This window comes from Puma concolor, chromosome D3 (genome assembly GCF_028749965.1).
Source record: "Puma concolor isolate L17-30 chromosome D3, mPumCon1.1.hap2, whole genome shotgun sequence".
Lineage (NCBI taxonomy): Eukaryota > Metazoa > Chordata > Mammalia > Carnivora > Felidae > Puma > Puma concolor.
In genome coordinates this window covers 48709816-48721915 of record NC_141678.1, presented here as the reverse complement: position 1 = coordinate 48721915, position 12100 = coordinate 48709816, and the positions used below count along the sequence as shown (strand labels likewise).

The following is a 12100-nucleotide window of genomic DNA, read 5'->3' as shown; positions in this document are numbered from 1 at the left end:
GCATGTATCCCTTTGAATTCGTGTTTTTGTTTTTGTTTTTTTTAATATATGAAATTTATTGTCAAATTGGTTTCCATACAACACCTAGTGCTCATCCCAAAAGATGCCCTCTTCAGTACCCATCACCTACCCTCACCTCCCTCCCACCCCCCATAAACCCTCAGTTTGTTCTCAGTTTTTAAGAGTCTCTTAAGCTTTGGCTCTCTTCCACTCTAACCTCTTTTTTTTTTTTTTTTTTTCCTTCCCCTCCCCATGGGTTTCTGTTTGTTTTTGTATTCTTAGGGTAAATACCCAGTAGTATTGCTAGATCTAGGGTAGTTCTATTTTTAACCTTTTGAGCAACCTCCATATTGTTTTCCAAAGTGGCTGCACCAGTTTGCATTCCCACCAACAGTGCAGGAGGGTTCATTTTCCTCCACATCCTTGCCAACACCTCATTGTTGTTGATTTTAGCCATTCTGACAGGTGTGAGGTGGTACTGCATTGTAGTTTTGATTTGTATTTTCCTCATGATGAGTGATGTTGAGCACCTTTTCGTGTGTGTTGGCCATCTGTGTATCTTGTTTGGAGAAATGTTTGTTCATGTCTTCTACTCATTTTTTAATTGGATTATTTGCTTTTTGGGTGTTGAGGTTTGTAAGTTGTTTATGTATTTTGGATACTAAACCTTTATCGGATATGTCATTTGCAAATGTTTTCTCATTCCATAGGTTGCCTTTTTTCTAAATTCTGTTAATTGTTTTCTTCACTTTGCTATCTTCTCTCATTTTGAAAATTGTCTTTTTATTCTCTTTATGGTGTGTTTATATGAAGAGGGTTTCTAACTGAAATGAAATCCAATTTATCAATCTTTGTTTTCTTTCTGTATCTTGAGAAAGAGTTTGTTGTATCAAGGTCATGAAGATATGCTTCTGTTTTCTTCGAAACGTTTTTTTCTTAATCCATGATCCATTGCAAATTAAATTTGTGTATGATCTGAGTCTAGGAGTCAAGGTTCATTTTTGTTCATATAATATTCAACTGATACAGTACCATTGATTGAAAATAGCATTTTTTACCCATTGAATATAAGTTGTTTTATTATAAGTACGGTGACTGTATGTGTGGATCTATTTCTCACTACTGTTGGTGTGTTTATTTATCCTTATACTAACAACATATCTCAAATTAGTATAGCAGTTTGTGGTGGTCTTTTTCAAGAGTATCCTGGCTATTCTAATTTCTGTGCATTTCCATATAAATTCTAGAATAAGCTTGTGAATTTTCTTCAGAAAGCCTCCTGGGATTGTGATTGAGATTGCATGGAATTTCTAGGTCAGCATTGCGGAAACTGGTATCTTCACTATATTGAGCCTTCTAGTCAGTAAAAATGGTATATCCCTCCTTTTAGTAAGTGTTTAATTTCTTTCAGCAGTGTTGCATTGTAGAGCTATTGCACATCTTTCTAGATTCATTCCTAGTTATTGAATTTTTCGATGCTATTATGTATGCTGTTATTATTAAAAGTTCATTTTCTAGTTTGTTGGAAATACATAGAAAATACAGTTGATTTTTATATATTGATCTTGTGTACAATTATTCTAATAATTTGTTACAGATTCTCTTGGCTTTCTGTGCACTCAGTCATGTCAAATGTGAATAATGACAATTATGTGTCTTTCCCAATTTTTTTTTACTTTTTTTAACTTTATTCTTAATGCTATTGATTTGTTTATGGGTTTATTATGTTGAATAGATATGGTGTTAATGGATACTCTTATTCCTGAATTCAAAGACTCCAATATTTCATCAATAAGATAATAAATTTTTGTAAATTAGATTTATTGGATTAGGAATGCTCCTCTAGTCTTAATTTTTAAAAGTTTGTATTATGAGTAGGTATTGAATTTTATCAAATAATATTCCTTTATATATTGAGATAATTATATGGATTTTATTTTGGTAATTTTGCGAGTTACAAAGATTAATTTCCAGAAGTTAAATCAGCTTGCATTCTTATATAACCAAGTCCATTGGTTATATAATGCATCATCTTTTTAATACAGTCTGAGTTTCATGGTTTGCTAAAATTTTGTTAGGATTTTTGTTCATGAGAAAGTTTGGCTTGTAGATGTCTTTCTAGTAATGTCCCTGTTAGGTTTTGATATCATAGGTTTGGTGACCTCATAAAAGAATTGGGAATTGTTCTCCTTTTTGTGTTCTCTGGAAGAATTCATATGATTTGTTTAGTTTTGTATCCATCTATGTTACTTCCTTCATTGTACTACTTTGGGTTTGGTATGCTGTCTTTTCCTAGCTGCTTGAAATGGAAGCTTTTATCATTATTTTTTTTTACTTTTCTTAAACATGCATTATAAATATGCATTTTAAAGCTACAAATTGTCTTTTTAGCATAGCTTTAACTGCATCTCACAGATTTTGATGTTGCATTTTCATTATCGTTCAGTTAAAAATATTTTTAAATTTTTTTTGTGATTTCTTCATTGAGTAATAGGTTATTAGCTTTCTGTTATTGATTTCTAGTTCAATTCCACTGTGCTCAGAAAACATACTCTATATTATTTCAATCTTCTGTTATTTGTTGACTTGCTCTATGGCCCTTTATATGGTCTAGTTTGGTCTATGTCATGAGTACTTGGGAAGAATGTATATTATGCAGGTGCTGTGTATAGTATTTTACATATACTAATTGAGTTAATAGCCGTGATTTCACATCTTTTATATTCTTAGGGTTTTTCATTTTTGTTTTGGTCTCATTATTCTACCAGTTACTAGAAGAAGTGTGTTAAAATGAAGCCATTATTATGGGTTTTTCTGTTTTTCCTTTTGGTTCTGTTAACTTTTGCTTTATAGACTTTGAAGTGGTGTTACAGGATGTATAGAAATTTATGATTGTTACATATTCCTGTTGAACTGATCCTTTTATCATAATGAAGTATTCCTCTAGTATTTCAAGTAGTGTTTTTTGATTTAAGTCAACTGATATAAATATAATGATATCACCATACTTCTGTTAGTGTTTGCATAGTATCTTTTTCTTTTAACATGTCTATGTCCTTAAAGTGGATCTTTTGTAAACAGAATATAGTTGGGTGTTTTAAAAATCCAATCTGATAATATTTGTTATCTAAGTGAAATGTTGGGTCCAGATACATTTAACGCAGAACATGATATAATAGGATTTGAGAATTTCAGCCTGGTATTAGTTTTCTATTGGTCTCTTCCTTGCCTTTCTTTGAACTAATCAAACATTATTTTTTCCTCTCTACTAGTTTTTTAGCTGTACATTTTTATGTGTATGCATTTTTAAGTAGTTGCATATGAAATTACAGTGTACATTTTGGATTCATAAAGATTCCAGTCTAAATTTGTACTTTTAGCACTTGCTGAAAAATGCAAGAGACTTAGAACAGTGTACTTAACTTATTCCTTTTTGTGTTTGTCTTTTGTGTTAGTTCTGTCATATATTTTATACTTTTATGTCTGTTTAAACCATATAAGCCTTTGTTACAATTATTCTAAATATCAATATTAATTTGTATTTGTCTAAACACTTACCTTTCCATTTCTCTGTATTAAGTCCTCTACTTCTGTGCTGCCATCTGGGGTTATTTTCCTTTAGCTTGATGAATTCCCTTCATCTGTAACAAGTTCTCTCAGCTTTTGTTTATTTGAAGCTCTTACTAATGCATCTTCATGTCAGAAGATATTTTCTCTTATAGAACTCCAGATTGGTTGGTTTATTTTATTTTCTTGTTTTGTCTTAGCATTTTAAAGATGTCATTTTATTGTCTTCTATTTCATTTATTTCTGATAAAAAAAAATGTCGTTAGTCTTGTTGTCCTTCTCCTGAAGATAATGTGTCTTATTTTTTCTGACTACTTTTAAGATTTTCTCTGACTTTGGTTTTTAAGACTTTGACTCGGGTATCGTTTTCTTCATATTCTGGTGAGGTTTATAGAACTTCGCATGTCTGCTTAGAGACTTGTGTTAGCTTTGGAAAATTTTTGACTGGTATTTTTCAAATATTGCCTATGATTCATTTACTCTGCTTTTCTAACTCCAGTTAGATGTGTGTTAAACCATTGTAGCATGTTGTACATGTCTTTATGCTTTTATTTTTTTAATGTTCGTGCCTTTATGTTTCTTGGTGTGTCATATTTTTTATACATTTCTTTCAGCTTACCAATCTTCTATTTTGCTCTTTCTAAACTAGTGAGTTCTTAATTTCATTGATTGTATATTCCAGTTCTGGAATTTCCATTTGACTTTTCTAAGAATTCTAGTACTTTGGTGAAATTCTCCATCTATCCTTTTTTTTTTTTTTTAACCACTGAGCATATCGGTCAGTTATTTTAAGGTCTCTGAGATAACTCCAAAATATGAATGACCTGAGTGTCTTTTTCTGTGTTCTGTTATTTCTTTTAGTTGTTCATCTATTCTTTTTTTTTTTTTTTTTTACAAAAATTTGAGATAAAATTCACATAACATGAAATTCACCATTTTAACTTTTTGAAGAATACAATTCATTGGTTTTTAGTATATTCTTAGTGCTATCCGACCATCACCACTGTCTAATTCCAAAACATTTTCATCAACTCAAAAAGAAACCTCATAAATGTGGGCATTCAATCCCAGTTTTCCCTCTGTCCATTCCCTGGTAACATCTAATTAGTCTACATTCTTTCTCGCTGGATTTACCTATTTTGGATATTTCATACAAATGGAATTATACAAATGTGTGGCCTTTTGAGTCTGACTTCTTTCACTTAGCATAATGTTTTCAAGATTCATCTATGTTGTATGTTGAAGTATTGATACTTCATTTCATTTGTGGCTGAATAGTATTCCATTGTATGAATGTTTTTGTTTATCTATCATTTAATAGACATTTGAGTTGTTTCTGAGTTTTTTTGTTTTTTTGTTTTTTGTTTTTTTTGTTTTTTGGCTATTATGAATAATGCTACCATGACATTTGTGTGCAAATTTTGTGTGACTCTGTGTCGTCAGTTCTCTTGGGTCTGTACCAGAAGTGGGGTTGCTGTGTCATATGGTAACTCTGTGTTTAACTTTTTGAGGAATTGCCAAATTGTTTTCCATAGTGGCTGCACCCCTTACAATCCTGCCAGCATGTATGAGTTTCATTTTTTCCACATTCTTGCCAACCCTTGTTACTTTCTGTAGTTTTTAAAAAAAAATTATAGCCATCCTAATGAGTAATGTCCGTTTATTCTTGTTTTTGGAATGCTTTGTAACTTTTCATTGAATGCCAGACTTATGAATGAACAATTGTGGAGCTCTACTTGGTGTTATCTAATTCCAAAGAGAGTTAAGTTTTCCTTTGGAAGGTGAAGTACTTAGAGTACCTTGAGTACTGAGCGTTGTCTCTAAGAGTTGTTAGGGCTGATATAGTTGTTTTGACCTTAATCTAAGAAGAGCCTTTTTTGAAGTCTCAACAGAGAGCTTGCGTTGTTTACAAAGGCCTTTCTGACTTGGTAGGGACTACTGCCAGTCTTTTGTTTCCCTAGCCCTGGGCAGAAGCTGAAATTTCTGCTCAGCTCTTTAGCCTCTTAACTGCTGTTCTGTGCTAGTTTTTGTGAATTTTCATCCTGTTTGTGGTTCTTCCACTCTGGGATTTTGTTCTTCAGGTTCTAGCTTTCTGATAGTACAGAACTCCTCCTCCGTCTCAGTCCAGTAGGGCTGCCGCCTCTGCTCGGGCTCTGTTTTCTTGTTACACAGCAAAGTTAGGGAAAAAGCCAAGGTGTTTGGAGGAGCTGATCTTCTGTGCTTCCCTTCTTTCAAGAGTTGTAGCCCCTCCTGTTTCTCTCCGTGTAGATTGCTCTTCAGTGCCTTCAAACAATTTTTACATTTGTGTAGATTATGTAACTTTTATTGGCAGATGGGTTAGTATGATAGAAGCTACTCTATTACGATGGGAGCCATGAATACTGATGTTTCATTAAGTGTGTTGCAAGAAAATGAAAAAGCTCTTACCTATTGAGAGTGGGAACATAACATTTTCAGCAGAGAATTTGGACAAGAATATAGAAGGCGGGATTTTTATTTTCAAATGAGAAGAAGGTCACAGTCAGCCATATTTGAAGGATAGTAAAGGATCATTTCAAAGTAAGATATGTGACACTGAGTTGATGTTTGGTAATTTTTTAAAATTCTGAACAACGTTATTAAGTGTTAAAGAATCTGAAGTGGATAAAGAATTTAAAATGAGAATTGAAGAAAAAATATTTAATAAAGAGCAGTTATTTTCTAGATTTAGTAGTAAAGGAACTAAGACTCTGAATTCTATTTATTTACTTACTTGTTTTTAAATTTGTTTTTGAATTTTATTTATTTTAGAAAGAGAGCATGAGTGGGAGAGAGGGGCAGAGGGAAAGAGAGAATCTTACATAGGCTCCATGCTCAGTACAAAGCCTGATGTGGGGCCCCCTCCTGGGCCCGATCCCACAGCCCTAGGATCATGACCTGAGCTGAAATTAAGAGTTGGATGCTCAACTGACTGAGCCATCCAGGCACTCCAAGACTGTGAATTTTAAATGGGTGCTATTAGAGTTGTACTTGGTTATTTGTGTAAATGTTGGTGATGTTAAATGGTTGGCGATTGGAGTATTTACGTGTGATGACTACAAGACAGTGTTTTATCGGTTAAGGGTATCAGAGAGGATTGTGTTCACAAAATCGAGATGGTACAGAAACAGTAACTAAGTAGCCATGTAAAAATGTGGGAGAAGGACACCCGAGTGGCTTAGTTGTTGAGTGTCCAACTTTTGGTTTTGGCTCAGGTCATGATCTCACGGTTTGTGGGATTGAGCCCTGTGTTGGGCTCTGTGCTAGCAGCACGTGGAGCCCTGCTTGGGATTCTCTGTCTCCCTCTCTCTGCCCCTCCCCACTTGCACTCTTTATCAAATAAATAAACTTTAAAAAATGTGGGAGGAAGAGAATGACAAGTATGGGAGCCAACATTATGTTTTTAGAACATAGAGAAGTAGAGAAAGAAGGCAGAAATAGATCTGTAAATAATAGCTCCTTCTCCTCCTGTAGTCTTAAAAATGGGGATTTGGAAAGAAACTAACCATTTGCTTTCTTCACCAAAATATCCCCAAGAAGGGAACCAGGTGTTGCAGACCACCTTGTATCTGTGTTTTTCCTTTCGCCCTTTTGTGAACTCTCAAGGTTAGTCAGTGATTTTCTTCACACTTTCATTAGGAAATTTGCCAAAGGCATCCTTTTGAGGCAGCTGTCTCTGTACCCTTGGAGGCCATCAGTAATGTTTCCGATCTATAGGAGTCGTCGGCACAAAAATGTTATACTGAACTGAGTCTTCGTGGTTTAAAACATTCCCTTGCCAAAATTTATTTCCCCCTCAAACAGTACAAAGTATATCATATTTAGGGGCTTCCTGTCCTTTCATAAATTTTTGTTACAGTGACTTTTCAGGTAAAATCCATCATTAATAGTAAATATGTCTAAATATATTAATAATGAAAGGAAACTTAATTTTTAAAACATAATTTAAGTAACAACAGTGAACACATTAAAATCCTTGTATATAAACAAATGTGAATTTTGGTATAGAATATTTAAAAAACTTATTTTCACTATCGAGATTTTATAAAGTAAAATATACTTTAATTGTGGTGTTCTTTTGGTCTGAGGTGGTCAGAAGATATCTTCACACTAATGATCTTGTTAAGTTTGGGGGTCATATTAAATTTGATGTAAATAATTGTTATTAAAATGCATTAGAATAAGTTGAAATGTATTTGTGTTTTTGTTCCTATTTAGTTTAATAGTACAGGCAACTGTTACATGCATCTTTAATATATTAGTCTAACTGTTTCTCTTGTTTTACTAAACTGTCTTCTTTCAGCCACCCACACAGAATATGCCTATGGGTCCTGGAGGGATGAATCAGAGCGGCCCTCCCCCACCTCCACGCTCTCACAACATGCCTTCAGATGGAATGGTAGGTGGGGGTCCTCCTGCACCACACATGCAGAACCAGATGAACGGCCAGATGCCTGGTAAGTTTTTCTCCTCTAAGACATTAACACCAGAGTTGCTTAGCAACTGAAACGACATGGGGGCTCAAGGGATACTAGATTGTTGATGACAAAACTGCTTTGAATGCCCCCGAGTACAAGCTCTCTTAGAGTTTGTTAGCTACAGAGCTACGTGACCTGTATTCAGTGTTTATCAGGCTGCCCTTGGGCTTTGATGTAGCTGACACACAGCATTCCTCTGATGAACAGAACTGGCTAAATTTAGTCTGTCTGAAACTATGCAATACAGCTGGCTTTAGAAGCTTTTTGGAAAAAAAGGCATTGCGCCATGACTTAAGAATTAAAATCTCTTTATAGATTATAAAGGTATTATAATATTTCCTTGGGTTTTGTATTTACTTAAAAATTTACTGGTCTCAGAAACAGTATTGCTGGAAAAAACACATGAGGAAAAGAAAGAAAACAATCTGTAAAGTGCTAATGTAATATATTTAGTATTTCCACATTGATACTATTGAAGCTGAGTATAAATTTTTACAAATATATATGTTTATGGCATAATATAAATATGGAAATTGATATTAAAGCAAATTTAAAGGAAAAATAATTTCAGATGTTTTAGATAATGAGTTATTCCTTTTACTATTTTTCTGTTCTAAGTTTGGAGCCATTTAGAGTATCTTCCAGGCCGTTGGATGCTTAATTAGTTACCTTTTGCTGATTTGAACTTTTAATCTGAAAAGTATCATTAAACTCTTTTGTTTTTGCAACAATAGCTACAACCCATACCCATAATTCTTGGTGGGTTGTTTTCTTCATTTAATGTGAGAATATTTTTACTTTCTAAAGACAAAGGCTATTTTCATTAACAAAGTATTATACAGATAGCAATAATGAAAGTAAATGAAATAACAAAGCAATTCATTTGTAAAATTAGTAATTAGCATCTTTAGGATAGTCTTGTCTTAGCTGATTGTGTTGGTTGGTAGCATTGGTATCCAGGGACAGTGGGTGTAGAAAATGAAGTAAAGGAGAACACAGAGCAAAAGAAGCCAGATAGCCCAGTTTATAAAAGATGGGTGTGCGATTGATCGTGTAGAAGGGTGATGCTGTTTCAGTGGCTGTCTTCTGTTTCCTTTGGGGGCTTGCCACAGTCCATGCATGGCCCCCATGACCCACACCCTGGGAGGGGAGAAATAGGAATAAAGACCTCTAACTACTTGTTATGTTGTAGTCAAGAGGAAACTTCTGGTGAGTCCACATTTAGCTCATCAGGACCTGTTGCTTTTAGAACTGGAAGGGTAGTGCGAGTTAGGAGTTTTGTGACGTTTTATGGTCGTACTGTTAATTAGAATTTTGACTTCTCCATATAAATTCAAGCTTAAGGCCAGAGAAACACTTGAGCAGCAATGTAATTATTGTTAACGTGACATTTGGGTTTTTGTATAAGGCCATCTGGAGTAGTTACATTCTTTATAAACCAGAGATTTTTCAACTAGTTATGACATAGGTTGTCCAGAACACTGTAGAGCTTCCAAAATAGTCTCTTATAGAGTGTTCTAGTTAGGTGTAGGAGAAATTGGTCCAGTTACTTATGTTTCCTTTATTTAAAACCTCCTTAATAGAGCTTAGCCAACTTTTTTGCGCACACAAATTTGTATCTAGTCTTTCAGTTTCCTATTTTTGTGTTGTTTTTTATTATTTTGTAAATCTAAGTCATAGAGCTACTTATATCTTCTTTGATCTTGGTCAGATAACATCAGTTTCAGATTCCTTTTTAAAAATGTTTAACTGATTTGAAAAAAAATAAGATAATGTATGTCTCTGGTACCAAAATCAAAAGGTACCAAAGGGTATACAGCCCTTACCTCCAGATACTTTGTTCCAGAGAGTCATTGGTGTCTGGGTATCCTTCAAGAGATAATTCTCTGTATCTAAAACATATGCATATTCACATTCCTTTTTCTTTTGTCTTACTCTTAAAAAAAAAATACAAGTGGTGGCATATATTATGTAGTATTATGTTTAATATTTTTCCCTCTTAAAGATATATCTTAGAGACCATAAGTATATAAAAATATATTTTGGAGACCACTCAGTACATAAAGAGCTGCCTTATGCTTTTGGTGGCTGTATTTCATTCTTTTTCATGGATGCCCCTAATTTATTTGAACTATTCCCTTATAATGAAATACAGGTCATGTCTAATCTTCCGGTATTAAAAACTATGCTGATGTGAATATGCCTGTAAAATAAAAGCAAGTAAACAAGTAAATAAATACGTATGCAGTTTTGCATTCATGGACATATGCACACGAACACCTGTATATTTATAGGATAAAGTCCTAGAACTGCAACTGCTGTGTGAAAGATATATACATTTTAAAATATGGTAGTTATTGCCAGGGCACCTGGGTGGTTCAGTCGGTTGAGCATCCGACTTTGGCTTGGGTCATGATCCCATGGCTTGTGAGTTCGAGCCCACGTCGGGCTCTGTGCTGACAGCTCAAAACCTGGAGCCTGCTTCAGATTCTGTTTCCTTCTCTCTCTGCCCCTCCCCTGCTCACAATCTGTCTGTCTCTCTCAAAACTAAATAAACATTAAAAAAATTAAATAAAATATGGTAGTTATTGCCAAATTGCTCTACATAAAAATAGTACTTATTTATATACTTATATACCTCAACAATGTATGAAATTACTTTTCTTCAGAGATCAAAACTTTGGGTCTTTAGAATCTGAAAAGTGAAAAAAGGATCTCATAATTTTAATTGGCCTTTTTATTATAAATGAAGCAGGCAGTCCTCTCATATTTATGTCTCTTTGGTAGTTTTTGTGTGAACTAATCATTCCTGTCCCTTGCCATTTTTTTTTTTTTTTTTTACTGCTGGTGGTCTTTTACTTACTTTATATGTTCACGTAATTAGTTCAGTCTGTGATATGTCTTGTAAAAAATTTTTTCCTACTTTTTAATACTTAGTTTCGTTTTGTCTGGTTTGGTCATACTTACATTTTTTTATTTTTATGTAGTCTAGTCTAGTTTATCAGTTTTTTATGGCTCTGGGTTTTCTGGCATGCAAGAAGGCTGTTCCACTTCAAGAATATTTTAAAAGTTCTTTTTAAAATTCTCTTTTATGGTTTCTTTTCCTCATTTTCTTTTTTAATGTTTAATATTTTATTCATCTAGAACTATTTTTGGTGGAAGGAATGTGGTAGGACTTTTTCCAGATGGCTACTCATTTTTCACACTATTTATTGAATTTCACCACTATTATCATTTACAGAATTAGAAATTTGGGTGTGTTTTTAGACTCTGCTCTGGGTCCATTGATCTGTTAATTCATTTATATGCTAGTACTACACACTTTTCATTACTTCAGCTTTAGAGGCACCTGGGTAGTTCAGTCCATTAAGTGTCGAGCTCTGTGTCGAGCTCTGTGCTCTTCGGGCAGAGTCTGCCTGGGGTTCCCTCTCTCTCTGCCCCTACCCCATTCATGCACACATGCTCTCTCTCAAACTTAAAAATAAATAAATAAAAATAAAAAATTACTTCCGCTTTATATGTTTGCTCTCTTATAAAGCTAGTTGATCATTGCTTTTCTTTTTCAGAATGTTGCTGGTTTCTAAAAGCATTAGTTTCTTAATCTACAAAATGGGAATAAGTTCTCCCTCACAGTATTTGCTCTCATTCATGTAATGCATTTACTTTGCTTGCTGTTGATTAAATACTCAAGTTATTGTTTGCTATTGTTATGGTATGCAAAAGAAAATAAAAAGCTCTTTAAAGTACTTTTTAATAGACCATGTGTTTTAACTTTCATATTTGGTTCTGACCACTTTTCTTCAAAGGGCCTAACCATATGCCTATTCAGGGACCGGGACCCAATCAACTCAATATGACAAACAGTTCCATGAACATGCCTTCAAGTAGCCACGGATCCATGGGAGGTTACAACCATTCTGTGCCATCATCACAGAGCGTGCCAGTACAGAATCAGATGACGATGAGTCAAGGGCAGCCAATAGGAAGCTATGGCCCCAGACCAAATATGAATATGCAACCAAACCAAGGTAAATAAG

The 12100-nt window shown here is 34.1% G+C and overlaps 1 protein-coding gene across 5 annotated transcripts in view; it reads left to right on the top strand.

Moving 5' to 3' along the window:
• SS18 (SS18 subunit of BAF chromatin remodeling complex) overlaps positions 1 to 12100 on the top strand; it is an 89647-nt gene that overhangs the window by 32409 nt on the left and 45138 nt on the right. For all 5 annotated transcript variants that reach the window (XM_086682665.1, XM_086682668.1, XM_086682666.1 and 2 more), the window contains exons 4-5: positions 7889 to 8042; positions 11870 to 12091. In XM_086682665.1, coding sequence (XP_086538791.1) covers positions 7889 to 8042; positions 11870 to 12091 — 376 coding nt within the window. The remainder of the gene's footprint in view (positions 1 to 7888; positions 8043 to 11869; positions 12092 to 12100) is intronic.